Raw genomic sequence first — 14028 nt, forward strand, 5'->3', positions numbered from 1 at the left:
AGAGGTCCTGAGTTCAAATCCCAGCAACCACACAGTGGCTCACAAACATCTGTAATAGAATCCGATGCCCTCTTCTGGTGCATCTGACAGCTACAGTGTACTCACATACATAAAATAAATAAAATCTTTTAAGAAAAAAGACCACCCAAAAGTCAAAAATGAGGTTTTTATTTTGACTTGGTATATATGATGTGTTTTATATTTTAAAAATCACTCAATTCATAGTTACTGATGCTGAAATGTTTTCATCTTTGACCAGAGAAACCTGATAATCAAGTTGCCTACTAGTTTTAGAAACTTCCCCAGTGCTGGTTCACTAGAGAGAGCCTTATGGATCTTATTCCTGTCTTCTGTTGAGCTCTCAAGTTTCCAGAAGCCCCATGATGTAACCAGATTCTTCTAATGCTGGTCTTCTGAAAGAGCAGCAAGTGTTCTTAACCGCCATCTCTAAACTCCCTAGTTTATACTTTTGTGTCTATCCTCTCTTCCCTATATAATATTCGTGGTGGTGATGGTGTTTAAAGCCGTTGTTAAGTTGGACATATGGTGTATAGTGGAGGCAGGAGAATTAGGAGTTTAAGTCCAGCCTCCCTTAAATAGCAAGTTTAAAGCCAGCCCATGCTACATGAGACCCTGTCTCCAAAAACAACTACAAATAACAAAATTATTTTCATTTATTACTCTAAAATTTTCAGTGAGCATGCATATATATTTAGTACCACCACTACTCTCCCCGCTTTTGGATAAAAGGTATGCATACCGTATACACTTCCTTCTACTTGGTGTAGGTGGTTTTTATTTATTTTCCCTTATCAATAAATTGTATAAGTCAGCCCACAGTTATGAATAGGAGGGTCATTTATGGCAGTAGCATTCCAATGCTTTACAGTACTATAAGCTTTTTCACTTATCCTCTATTCAGGAATCTGGGAGGTGATTTCCAATGTTTTGCTATTACAAATAGTGTCGTGATCAATATTCGTCCACACCCCTGCAAAATTTTACCACCATACCTTTGGGATATCTTACAAAGTGGGACGGCAGGATCAAAGGGTGAGCGAGCCTATGTAAGCCTCCCAAATAAGGTGCTCTTTATTTCTGCAGTACAGTCGAGGGAAGAAACCGAGATAGCCGCTCAAGGTCGCTTAACTGGTTACTACAGGGCTGAGAGCTGAGCTTGGATGCAATTGTCTCTAGGTCAAAAAGAAGGGGATTCAAGGGGGCGGTACAGAGTCTGCTAAACTATCGTCCTTGTCCTTCTGGACCCCTCACCTTCAAGTTCTTTCTCTGTACTCCAGCCCCAGGACGTTTCACAGTTTCTAAGACTGCCCACTTAGCTCGTAACCAAGAGACCCGCCAGAGCTCGTATTTAATCCGGGGTCTTAAAACCCAGGGTAGGAGAGAGGGCTTTGCGCATGAGCAGAACCTGCTTTCCGCGGAGGAATCGGCCTGCCCCCAGAGAATGGGCTGGAGTGACGTCATCACACCGCGCCGCTACCAGGCGCCTCAAGGTCGCTTTGAGGAGCGGGAGCGCGCGTAAGTGACCGGCCCCGGGTTCCGGCGCGCGCTGTCACTGTCTTGTAAGCTCGCCGGAGACATGTCTGGGTACACACCGGATGAGAAGCTGCGGCTGCAGCAGCTGCGAGAGCTGAGGAGACGATGGCTGAAGGACCAGGAGCTGAGCCCCCGAGAGCCTGTGTTGCCCCCGCGCAGGATGTGGCCCCTGGAGCGATTCTGGGAGAACTTTTTGCGGGACGGGGCCCTGTGGAAGAACATGGTGAGTGACGAGACATACAGGTGTCCAGCTTCCCACCCCAGGTCGCAGCCCGGCCAACCCCCCACCCACTCCGCTTAGCCCCATTAAGGCCCGGCCCTATCTAAAGTCCGCACACCCGAGAGGGCCCCAAGGGACAGTCAGTCCAGGGGCTCGGGTTTAGCGGAGACGCTGTCAGGTCCCTAGAGTCCAGGGCGGGAATCTGGAGTCCAGGAGCAGGTTGGCTTCGGGAGGATGATCCCCTGTGGCGGTCAGGTGTACTGAGAAGTCGGACCTTAGGTTTTACAGAACGCTGCACATGTAGTTCTTTCGAGTGTAGATACCTTTTCTCAGGTTAAATTGGTCAGAATTAACTAGAGTTCACAGACTGTAATTTTAGTATTTGAGAACACTTAGGCGATGTGTAAGGTTGAGTGATGGAGACAGGCCAACGCCTCACTCAACTACCAGAGGGCCAGCTAGTATAATACAGCCTCATGGGATCGAAACAGAAGACAGGGTTCTATTTCGTATGCTTTGTCAGACTCTAAAGCTCCCTTTCTACTCATCACTGTACTTTGAACACGCTTTTAGTTACTTTTTAATTGTATTCCATGACTTCGCCAGGCAGAAAAACCGTTCACTCAAGGACTACTTTTTATTGAAAGGATTCCAGATATTTTCTTGGAGTCTGCTATTAAGTCACATCAGTATTAGTAATGAATGCTGTGTGGGAATTGCTTTCAGTTCCTTCCAATAACAACAACAACAGTACAAAGTTTTGGTTAGTTTATTTCTTGAGCAAGAATGCTTTATGTCTTGCAGAATGCTACACATTATAAGCTTTGTCTAGTAGTCTTGCAAAATGGTACTACTTATCCTAAGTCTTAAGAGTCTATGGACATTCTTTAGGAAGCCCCAGAGTTAGTAAAAATATTGGAATAGGTAGGTAGGTTAGCCCCAATCTGTCAGGAAATATGTTCCATTTAGAAATTTGTAAAGTAATTATCACACTGTTCCATTGTTGGTGGTAGTGAAGTATTTTTTTTTTTTTGGTTTGGTTTGATTTTTGTTCTATACACATTGAAAAATGAGATATCTCATGCTAGGAATAGTAAGTAGCACATGTTGGTAATCACAGCAGCTTCAGAGGTTGTGTCAGGAAGATAGCTGAGATCTCTGTATATTCAAAGGTGGGCTGGACTTCAGAGTGAGGCAGGCCAACCTTGGCTAACGAGTGGGACCCTGTCTTAAAATAAACTAATGAAAAATAAAAGTGAGGGGTGGGGTGAGGCTAGAGAGATGATTCCATGCTTAAGACCACCTGGCTCTTTCAGAGGACCCAGTTTTGGTTCCCTGCATGCACATGGTGGCTCAAAACTGTCTGTAATTCTAGTTCCAGGGCATCTGATGGTTTCTTCTGTCTGAGCTCTGAGGGCACCAGGCATACTCTTGGTACACATACATATATACAGACAGAACACTTATATGCATAAAATAAATGTCTAAAAAATAAAAAATGTAAAAAGGGGATGTTTGTTTATTTTGTATGTGTGTTTCCCCACAGCTCTTTAAGGCATACCGCTCCAGTCTCTTCACTGTTTCTCATGTGCTTATACCTCTCTGGTTCGTTCACTATTATGTCAAGTATCATATGGCTGTAAGTATGTTTTAAATGTATGCTTTCCATAACTTATTTTTAATATTGTCCAATAATTTCCTGTGGCTGTGCTATACTCAGTAAATAATATGCCATGATAAGCTGATTTTAAAGTTCTTTGAATTTTTTTTTTTTTTGGTGGGGGTAGTTAAAACATTTAATTGAACTTTAAGTACTCATATATACTAGTAGTTTCAAAATTTGAAAGTCAAAAGATTACTCTTATATATACAACTGCTTTATAACTTGTGCAGTACATTTCCTTGAAGTAGTGTTTAAATGATCAGTGTCTAAACCTGGAGTCCTGAGCAGTAGGTATAAAGATGATTTATGGTGCGTCTTTAGGCCAGTCAGGTATGTGATATCATTTCAAACAGGTTTGTCATATCTCAGTTCCCTTTCCTTTGTTCTTAATCTGATTTTTCATAATTATCTTCCTTTAGAATCTAGGATGTCCAAAAAACACAAACTTTTTCATGGAAAGATCTTGCATGGGTTGACTGAACCCCTTGCCATGGTTTAAAGACAAGGGACAGCACAGTATGGTTGGTACACACTATTTGATCCTAAGCAGTGGGGAAACAGTGGTGTGGAGTGTTGGAACTCAAATACTGTAAATGGGGTGTTCTGTGTCCAGTGAGTTGCTACAGTAGGCTGAGCATGCCTGTTTGGGGAGCCTTAGTGGCAGCAACCTGGTATAGGATATTGGAATTCGAGAAGGAAGTGAAGTAAGAAACCTGAGGTGGAGTAAGACATCAGAACCCAAATAAGGTGAGGAGGTTAAACATCATAAGGTGTGGTGTTCCGGCCGAGCTGCTGCTCCGGTCCTCGAGTCAGGGTCTAGCAAGAGAGAGAGAGAGAGAGGGGACGAGGGGAGGGGGTGGGGGGCGGGCAAGAGATTCGAAGAATGGAGACAAGACAGACAGTCTGATCAAGTCCCCTTTATTGAAGGGAAATCCTGGGTATATATAAGCACAAGCAGGGGAACACAGCTGAAGACACTTTACCACGTGCGCCTTGCAGCTGTGCACTAAACAACAAAACAAGATATGTGAGAAAAACAAGATGTTTATCAGAGCGTGCTCAGCTGTTGTGGGCTGTTGAAAACAAGTCTCTTGTCAGGGTATATGGCCTGAGATGGCTGTAAAGATGATAGCCGCTTTCTGCTAGGAGTCAGCTCCCAACAGTGTGATGATGGTAACAGGACATTTGTTATATGCGAGGAGCTTGATCCAATAAGTACAGTGATGGAGAGGAGTTATTTAAATGAAATGAGAGAACACCTGGAGAATGGAATTAGAACTGGAAGTATTGGTATGAACTCGTAGTTCTTACTGTGAATTCATAGGTGAATGGAGGAATAACCACGGATGTGAATGTGGGCGTGTGTTTGTCTGCATGATCACTAAGTCTTTCCATTAAGAAGGCCTAGAGACAGTCTCTGAGTCACAGTCCAGCAGGCAGCATCTCAGGGTTGTCAGCCATGAGGCAGACAGAGACTGTGTGCTGCTTGATAGATGCAGCAAGAGGAAAGCAGCCTCAGCTTCTTGATAGTCCTGACCAATGCACATAATCTGAATGTAGTCACAAAGAATCATGAAGCAAGCCAATTGGAAGAAGTGTTCCAATGGAGCAAGATTATTGGCTTGTTACCCTTCAAAAGTGGATCAAGAAGGTTAAAGAATGTCAGAAGACAGCTTCAAGGACATGGGTTCTCTACTTCTACCATGTGGTCTCCAGGGATCAAACTCAGGTTGTTAGGCTTAGCAGCAACCCCTTGCCCTGTGAATCATCTCCCTAGCCCACAATATGTTCTTTGAGCAACAAGAATGGAATGCCTAGTATGTGCTCTTTATTGTTGTAGAAAGAACATATAAAAGTAAGTATTTGACATCCAGGAACATGTACTGTTAGAAGACAGCAAATTCAAGGAAGACTATGGAGGGAACAAGTTAGGCCAATTGGAAGGACAGACAGAAGGTCTGTGACAAGCATGTCCCCCAGACTGAGGAAATGGCTAATAAGCTGAGACCAATTTAGGAAAGTTTCAAAATCTAGGGAGAAGAGGTGAGCTAACAAGTAGAGGTGTAACAAGTAGAGGGAACCCTTTATTGTGTATGTATTGAGACTTGGTTTCATATATTCTGCAAGCTAGCCTTGAACCCTAGTTCTGTTGCTCTCAACTGATTACATCCACAAGCTTCCACTCCAGCAGAATTTGCCACTGTTAAATGGGAGAAGACATGAGGATTGAGAGGGAAATGTAGAGAAACATTGAACATAGAGTGAAGGAAACAAAGTTCTACCCCAGGCAGATCAGCTGGAGGCTGTTGCAGTTTGGTACAAATTAGAAGTTTGGGGAAAAGGCAAAATGATTTGGAATACATGCTTCCATAATAGTTCCTGGAGGATCCAAGTTGTCGTTGTCCGCCTGATGTGTGTAAGATCAGTAGGTGCCAGTAGGGATTTGAATGGAGTTGTTTCCATTGCAGAAACCAGCAGAAACCATTGTGCAACAATAAAATGGACTAACAGCTTATATCTCTAATGGTCATGTCCGTGTTATTTCATTGCTGTTTTAGCATGTCGATTCCTAGAAGAGAATGCTGCCTTCGGCAGGGCAGGTTTGGAACATCCAGAAGTGGCTGTTGTGCAGAACTGGGCAGAGTGTTACTTGGGAATTTAATTTGTTAGTTTATATTTTAAATTAAAGTGTACTTTTATATTAAACTGTCATGCCTCTGGTAAAATAGGAACAAACTTATTCTGTTCCTACCATCTTTCAATTAATTGAATTCAAACCCTTAAGACAATTCCACTTAAAAATATAATAACATTTTCTTAGGTGCTTTAAACCTATTTATAAATTTATTTATTCAGTCTTAAGTTTAGGTATTTATATGGTAAAGTGGTGCCTCTAAGAAGCAATTTTTTAATTCAACTTTAAACCAGAAGTGTGTCTGTTACTTCTGAAAAGTGTTACATTTTCACTATAATCACTATAATCCTGAGCCTAATCTGTTAGTCCTAGAAGCAGCCAGATTATTTTATGTATTATAAACACTCTGAGGTAGAATATGGATCACTGCTCCCTTCTCTACTCATCTTTACTTACATTTCTAACGATTTATATTTCCATCTCTGTGTGTGTGTGTTTATGTCTACATCTCTGTGTGGGTGTGTATACATGAATGTCGATGCCCATGGGAGCCAGATAAGGAGACCACCCTGGAACTGGAGTTCTAGTCAGCTGAGAGCCAGGCACTGTGGGTGTGGGAAACTGAACGCTGGTCCTCTGGAAGAGCAGTATGTGCTTTAACATGTAAGCCATGTCTCCAGTACTGTCCCAACTTTTAAAAGTTTATCTAGTTATACTAAGTGTAGTTTCCTTTATTATCTCTATGACTGGGTTGTCTTATATTTTTGGTTGTGAGCCTAGCCTTTAACGGCTGAGCCATCTCTCCAGCCCCTGAGTTGTCTTAAGATTGAAAATATATTTGGCCTCTAGCAGAAGCATATTTAATAAATTGCAGTATTGGGTTGACAAAAAGAGGCATTAATATATAGTTACTACTCTGAAGAACTCATGCTTCCTTAGCCACTAGTGGACATATTCCAATATTGCATGTTTGCTAGGGTCGGTCTGAGCCACACACCTTTTATTCTTCCTCTTGGTTAGGTTAGGAGTTCTGCAGCTTCATTACAGTAACGTTTCGTTTCCTTTAGTAACTGCAGTCTACATTTTTTTTTGGGGGGGGGGGGGTTTGAGACAGGGTTTCTCTGTGTAGCCCTGGCTGTCCTGGAACTCACTCTGTAGACCAGGCTGGCCTCGAACTCAGAAATCTGCCTGCCTCTGCCTCCCAAGTGCTGGGATTAAAGGCGTGCGTCACCACTGCCCGGCTAGTCTACATCTCTTGGAAAACATTTAGTATCTTCCTGACTTTGGTCATGGTTCTTTTTAAAATAAAAATTTTAAATATGTATAATTGTTGTATATGGGAGCCACAAATGTCCCATAATGTGTTTGTGGGAGGTTAAAGGACTATTTTGTGGAGTTGACTGTCTTTTATCTTTGTGTGTTCTGGAGATTGAACTCACTTTGCCAGGCTCATGTAATAAGTGCTTTTTACCCAGAATCACCTCACTGGCCCTGGCCACAGTTCATATAATAAAGACATTTTCCTTGTATTGTAGTCTTATTTTTTTGCATAATCTTGGTCTCCTTGCCTTATATAACTCTGTCTTACATCATACTAATAATTTTTAAATATTTTAATATGATGTCTTATGCAGACATACATGCTTTATGAGTTTATATATTCTATATATATTAAGTACTTTTTTGTATGCAAAGCACTGTAAACATGGGTACAGCAGTATACACAGCAGATTGTGTCCCTGCTTCATGAAATGCTTATTCTAGTCTTACAGACTGCCAATAAGCACATGAATAAGAGACATGTGTTGTTATAGGTGATCAATTGATCATGGTAAAGGAACAGAGAATGACAGGGAGCTGCTGTTTTAATTGGACCTCTCTGAAAGGTGATACTAAAAGGTATCTAACTGGAATGAGGAGAGGGAACAATTAGATAACCTCAGGTAGAGGAATCACTAAGCACAAAGGCCCTGGGACATAGCAGGCTTTATAGATTGAACTAACAGCTAAGGAGCCATTGTGACTAAGGAACAATGAGGGAGGAGGGAGTATAGGAAGTCAAATGATTAGCTAGGTGTGAGTCTTGCTGGGTTTTAGAGGTCACAATGAGGACTCCCATCTTTTTTCTTTAAAGGTTTTTGAAACTTTGAGCAGAAATATGATACATGTAAAAAGATCATACGTGTTGTTGGGAGCACGAGTAGGAGCTTAGTGACAATGAAGTGGAGATGTTTAATTAATGTCGGCCCAGAGTTCTGGGAAAATTGGAGACTTCAGTAAAAATTTTGGGATAAGTTCTACCATATTTTCAGAAAAATTGGAACACTGTAATTTACACATAATTTTTTTTTATTACAGACTAAACCATATGCCATTGTTCACTCGAGGCCCAGAATATTCCCAGTAAGTCTTAAAACTCCAGTTGTTTGCTTGTATGTTATCCCTCCCCCCGCCTTGTTTTTACTGGATATTTTCTTTATTTACATTTCAAATGTCCCCTTTCCCGGTTCCCCCTTCCCCTTCTACACGATTGCCAAGTTTATTAGAATAAAATGATCTTTTCTTACTGTCAGCTTAAATGGAGTTTGTGTATTATCATAGAGGAGAAAAGGAGGAAGGCTAGTGTGATAGTGGAAAATGAGGAGAGGATACTGTATTTCTCCATCTTGTTTTAGGACCTTGACTGCCCTACAGTAGAAGGCACCACCAGGTTTTCAGGGGTCAAGAATTACAGCATGAGCCTGAAGAGATATATGTACAGGCAGCTAACAACTGAAGTTCTGTTGTTTCCAGATTCTAACTTCTTTGCTTTGTGCCTATAGTTCTCAATCTGTGAAGTTAGGACATGTTAGTGTGAATTTAAATTTTATGTTACAAAGATGTAAGGTCTAAAAGTAATTTTTTTAAAAAGTTCTTTCATGCTTTTAATTCTAGCACTCAGGATGTTCAACACAATAAATGACTGCTAACATATAAGTAATGAATGAGCCACCATAATGGTAAATTCAAACCTGAATTAAGTAGCGTATGTTACAGTTGTCTGTTATCAGCTGCAAAAGGAGACTTTTAGCGAGAACCATCAAATTTGGCTAACAGTCCACACTGGAAGTCTGCTTTAAGAAATGACAAGAAGCCAGGTGGTGGTGGCACACACCTTTAATCCCAGCACTTGGGAGGCAGAGGCAGGCGGATTTCTGAGTTCGAGGCCAGCCTGGTCTACAGAGTGAGTTCCAGGACAGTCAGGTCTACACAGAGAAACCCTGTCTCGAAAAACCAAAAAAAAAAGGACAAGAAATGTCTGTCATTTACTTACGTGTAATCATTGTATGTCAGACTCCAGGCAGCCTCAAGATGGGACATTAACTTGATGGTTTTGTTAGCTAATATTTATTTATTCTTTGCTTGCCTGATTATTTATGTGTTTATGTTGTCATTCATGGTCAAAGGACAAGACAGGCTCTGTTCAGAAGACAATGTCAGTGGTTTTGTAGCATTTCTTTATTTTTTTGAATGTCCTCTTTTGCTACAGCAGTCCTTTCCTGTGTCTGTGTTGTTGACCAGTTCCAGAGTCTCTCTTTTGAGAAATTGCAGGACGTCCATGTCCTCTAGAATATCCTCTAGAATAGACCAGGCCATGACAGGGTTGCAGGTCTCTGGCTTAACAGAACAAGTTTCCTTCTTCTTGATATGATAGACTAGTATGAGTCAGGCTATCTTCCCAGTCTGTTGTGTCCCAGCCCTTATTAAAATGAATAATAGAGCATAATTAGCTTTTTCATGTAGTGCCTGAACATGGAATAGCATACAGTGACCACATATGCACAGTATTTTTCTGAAACCTGGGGGCAGAGGTTGAGACAGTTGATTGAAGGAATAAAATACTAAATCTTGTAATGAGAAGGATGTCATTCCCTTGATGTGGAGATAGTCTCACAAGTATATCCATACTTCAGAACTATAGTCTACAGTATAAATATGCACTTTAGTATGTCTATACTTTTAAGTCCTCATGCAATAATTCGATTAATCTTTTTTAGCTTCACATACAAATCAGTACAGGTAAAAAAATTAGCATTCAAATTGAAATGTTTTAGGTAAAATGCAAAATAATTTTGAAGGGGCTTTTTTTGAGGGTTCTTTTTGTTTTTTGTTTGTTTTGAGACAGGGTCAATCTATGTAATCTTGTCTGCCCTGAAACTTGCTATGTAGACCAGCTGGCTTCAAACTTACCCGCCTGCCTCTACCTCTAGAGTACTGGAATTAATGCACCACCATACCTAGCTTAATTTTAAGTTAACAAAATGTTTATAGTATGTTTATAGTCATTTATTGTGTTGAGCAAATGTTGGAATATTTTACAATGAAATGTATATTTAGTTAAAAAAATTCCTATTAAACACTTGTTTGTTTTCCCTAGGGCGATACAATTCTGGAGACTGGAGAAGTAATTCCACCAATGAGAGATTTTCCTGATCAACATCATTGAAGAGCTCTTAAAAACTTAAAAGACTTGTGTAACAGCACAAGTATATTCCTAAAGTGCTGTATTTACTGAATCTGTTTAATGGAAAAGTAATTAATAAAGCTTATTCTCAGAGTGTTATTACTGTCCTTGTTACTGTCTAAGGGTTCTCTAATTTGAGACTAACAGTAAAAAGACAAATACTAAACAGAGCTATTAGCTACTTTTTTTTGTCTGTTTTGATAAACAGGATGCAAAACACATTTTAGTCACACAGCGTTGTTTATATACTGATTTGACATGAGGATATGAAGTGTTTGGAGCACTAGAATGAAAAGGGTGCTCTGATCGTTTTGAAAAACTGGCATGTCAACGCTTTATCACAAAAGACCATACGCAAATCTGTATTGTGAATTTTACTTTTGAGTCTACATAGGTGCCATTTGAGGAAAAGAACTGTTTGCTAAGAATTAGGAAAGTTCATTCAGAAGAACTTGTCTGGAAACTCCTCCTGTAGCTGTCGCCGTGCAGCTACAGTTGATGCATAGATGACGAATCCCCAAGAGAGCAAGACGATTGCAAGTAGCAACTAAAGGAGGGGAGGAAAAGAAAAAAGAAAAATCAACGCGCTGGGTACTTTTCTCTGCGTAGGCCTGGTTCCCAGCCACAGGTGGAAAGGCATCACAGACCCTCAAATGCAGCCTAGCGGCTAGCAGGGACCCTCAAACGCAGCCTAGAGGATAGCAGGGCCTGCAACCCCTGACGTCAGAGGCGGAAAAGCGTGTCCTCCAGGAAGAGGCGGAGCTGAGGGCAGGGCGTGAACGCTCAATGTAGGAATGGGTTTTGGAGTTCCAAGCTGCGAGCAAACAGTCTGCCTTCGGCTCGCGGGCCCTGGGATGAGGCACTCTGGAGCCCCACTGTCCCCGGTACCTACCAAGGAGTAAGTCCAGTCCAGGTTTCGGCGACTCACCGGCCTCATGGTAAGGGAGCAGCGGGGATGGGTGGCGCGGGCCCTACAGCCCGCTCGCGGGCGCAGTACACTCCGATGCAGCAGCCATTTTTCAGCGAGGCTCTGCGCGCTCCCGCGGGCTTCCGCCCGGGGAACACGTCACGTGATCCGGGCCTAGCCCGCCTTTCAGGCGGTGGAGGGAATAAAAGAGAAAATGTTAAGATCGCGCCTTTTTCCGCTCAGATAGGAATTCCTTAACTGCGTTATCCTGCAGTTGCTGTGCGCTATTAATACGAAGTAGTGCATGTAAAAGTTTATTGGAAAATAGTCCACGCTGGAAGAATCAAAGTTGCCCCCGCCACAGCCACATCCGTTTCTACAAAATGCGGATAGACATTAATGTTTGTTTGACTGAAACAATGTCATCCACTCTTTTACATAACCAAAAAAAAATCGTTGGGAACTGTCAGTTGAGCCATTTATCAAGAACAAATAGAATATTATCGCTGATCGCTGGAAATATTTTTAAGTATGTGGCACAGGTTATGAGCATGGTGGATCTGCCGGTCAACGAGTTAGAACGGGACGTTTATCGAATGCTTAGGACTGCAGTAAGCTTGAAATACTAAGTCCCGCGAAAGGCAGCTTGGCAAGCGAACTAGCAGTTCACCCTGAGGACGCTGGCGGTATGCATAGTGGAGCCTGGCCGGCAGAGGCTGGGCTGCGCGGCTTTGGGTGCAGATGTGTCAGATGCACTTTCAGTGTAGATTCCCGAGAATGGAAAGAGGAGAGCAGGCCGCAAGGAGTTATGGTGGGGTAAAAGGGACGCCTGATGATCATCCCAGCTGATATAGACGGAAGGACCAGGGTGTTCTGGGAGCTCAGTCCAGTTCTTGTGATACCATTAGAGAATTCTAACAACTTGTTGAAGTTAGTGAGGTTCCACTGATACTGAGGCAGCTTTCCTGCTTATTTGGCTGTGATTATGGAGTTTGTGCTGTGCTCCCCCGCGATGGGGGCAGGGCAGGGTCTGGTGCCTGTGCCGCAGGTCCCGCCCCCTGCGTGCGCCTGCTGTCGACGCATGCGCCCAGAGCGCGAGGGTGATGGAGCCGTGTTTTGCTGCGCGGGCTGGGGGGTTGGTCTCGCCTTCTCTCCGCCCCCAAACTGCCTTTGGTGATGAGCGTTCTACGTCACAGGGGTCGCAGCCGCCGCCACCGGGGTCTCCGCTGTCTCGCGAGGAGGGTGAAGCGCCCCCTCTGGCGCCTGCCGAGGAGGGGAGGCGCAGAAGCCGCCGGGTACGCCTTCGCGGATCCTGCCGCCACCGGCCGAGCTTACTGGGCCGGCGGGAGCTGGCTTCTAGCGGCCCAGCGGTCCCTGCCACCACGTCCTCGGAGGTAAGTCGTCTGGGAACAATGGGTGAAGGGTTCGTGGGCCTGGGAGCAGCCCTACGATCTGGGCCTTCCACTGCCCGAGTTTCCAAGAGCTGGGGTCGCCACGCTACAGGACACCTGTGGCTCGGCCCCGGTGGGCAAGCAGGGGGAGTGTCTCCCAGCAAGGCTGGAACGCTAATGAATACGGGAAAGAGCTGTGTGTCGGCGCAAAACTGCTGCCACTGATGGGAAGCGTGACCTTGGCAGGTCCCCAGCCCTGGACCCTGTCCGTGAAATGGGATTAGCATTTAAGTTAGTCGTGGTTATGTAACGTACATGGTGTGGTTGTCTTTCCATCTGAGACAGTAGTTTTCAGCTAAGGAAGCTGTTAAGGCTAGAGTTGTTGTGCAGTGCTACACATTGTGGGCAGGGCTTGTGTGCCTTGTGACTTAATTACACATCTAGTTAGTGCCCTTTTCTCATGGGCTGCTGATTCTGACTGGTAGACTGGAGGGGGCAGTGCAAAGGTGAAGGCACAGAGATTAAGGAGAACTGATAAGCATTTCTGGTGGATACCTTTCTTCGTTAAAGGGGAGAAAAACCAAAAGACATGTGTCTAAGAGTTAAGCTAGTACTGGGTAGAGGTTTTCATTTGACAGGATCTGAGGGTTTGGATTCTTAATAGATGGAATGCAAACTGCAAAGCTCTTCAGTCAGTCACACTCAGTCAGTGCTTAGCTAGACGGAGTGGCTTTCACTGGAATAGCTTCCAAGCAACCCTCACCCCTCTATTTTTGAGGCAGGAACTCTTGTAGCCTACACTGGTCTGGAGTTCCCTAAGTAGCAAAGGATGACCTTGATCTTCTGACTCTCTTGCCTTCATCTTACCAGTCTTCTGGTAATGTAGAGATAATCTAGGGTGCCTGGTCCCAATAAAATTCTTTTATTACTGGAATTGAAATTAAAGATGGCCAGTGGTGGTGCACACCCTTTAATCCCAGCACTCACGTTCAAGGACAGCTTAGTCTACAAAGTGAGTTCCAGAATAGCCAGGGCTACACAGAGAAACTCTGTCTAGCCCCACCTCCCACCCACCAAAAAAAAAAAGAAAAGAAATTAAATTTGGTCATTTAGGACTTTATAACTTTTTTTGTTTTTCGAGACAGAGTTTCTCT

The 14028-nt window shown here is 43.3% G+C and overlaps 3 protein-coding genes across 5 annotated transcripts in view; 2 read left to right on the plus strand and 1 right to left on the minus strand.

Moving 5' to 3' along the window:
* Positions 1-1497: 1497 nt before the first annotated feature.
* Ndufb6 (NADH:ubiquinone oxidoreductase subunit B6) lies at positions 1498-10675 on the plus strand. Its single transcript, XM_028779194.1, has 4 exons — positions 1498-1777; positions 3321-3413; positions 8431-8475; positions 10490-10675. The coding sequence occupies exons 1-4, from the start codon at positions 1598-1600 to the stop codon at positions 10556-10558; spliced, it is 387 nt and encodes a 128-aa protein (XP_028635027.1). The 5' UTR covers positions 1498-1597; the 3' UTR covers positions 10559-10675.
* Positions 10676-10935: 260 nt separating this feature from the next.
* Positions 10936-11602, minus strand: Smim27 (small integral membrane protein 27). The gene is made up of 2 exons (XM_028779195.1): positions 11469-11602; positions 10936-11123 (listed from the first exon to the last, which is right to left on the minus strand). The coding sequence occupies exons 1-2, from the start codon at positions 11511-11513 to the stop codon at positions 11019-11021; spliced, it is 150 nt and encodes a 49-aa protein (XP_028635028.1). The 5' UTR covers positions 11514-11602; the 3' UTR covers positions 10936-11018.
* Positions 11338-14028, plus strand: part of Topors (TOP1 binding arginine/serine rich protein) — an 18342-nt gene continuing 15651 nt past the window's right edge. Inside the window, exons 1-2 of one of the 3 annotated variants that reach the window (XM_028779191.1) lie at positions 11338-11514; positions 12680-12877. In XM_028779191.1, coding sequence (XP_028635024.1) covers positions 11512-11514; positions 12680-12877 — 201 coding nt within the window. In that variant the 5' untranslated portion in view covers positions 11338-11511. The remainder of the gene's footprint in view (positions 11515-12679; positions 12878-14028) is intronic. The other 2 variants (XM_028779192.1, XM_028779193.1) reach the window with 2 other exon arrangements.

The sequence above is a fragment of the Grammomys surdaster genome, unplaced genomic scaffold, assembly GCF_004785775.1.
Source record: "Grammomys surdaster isolate TR1022 unplaced genomic scaffold, NIH_TR_1.0 347, whole genome shotgun sequence".
Taxonomy (NCBI): domain Eukaryota; kingdom Metazoa; phylum Chordata; class Mammalia; order Rodentia; family Muridae; genus Grammomys; species Grammomys surdaster.

Coding starts and splice junctions, on each gene's coding strand:
- Ndufb6 (XM_028779194.1), top strand. CDS start 1,598: ATGTCTGGGTACACACCGGATGAGAAGCTGCGGCTGCAGCAGCTGCGA. Junction 1,778..3,320: donor GGGCCCTGTGGAAGAACATG/GTGAGTGACGAG, acceptor GTTTCCCCACAG/CTCTTTAAGGCATACCGCTC. Junction 8,476..10,489: donor CGAGGCCCAGAATATTCCCA/GTAAGTCTTAAA, acceptor TGTTTTCCCTAG/GGCGATACAATTCTGGAGAC.
- Smim27 (XM_028779195.1), bottom strand. CDS start 11,513: ATGAGGCCGGTGAGTCGCCGAAACCTGGACTGGACTTACTCCTTG. Junction 11,124..11,468: donor TGGACTGGACTTACTCCTTG/GTAGGTACCGGG, acceptor CCCCTCCTTTAG/TTGCTACTTGCAATCGTCTT.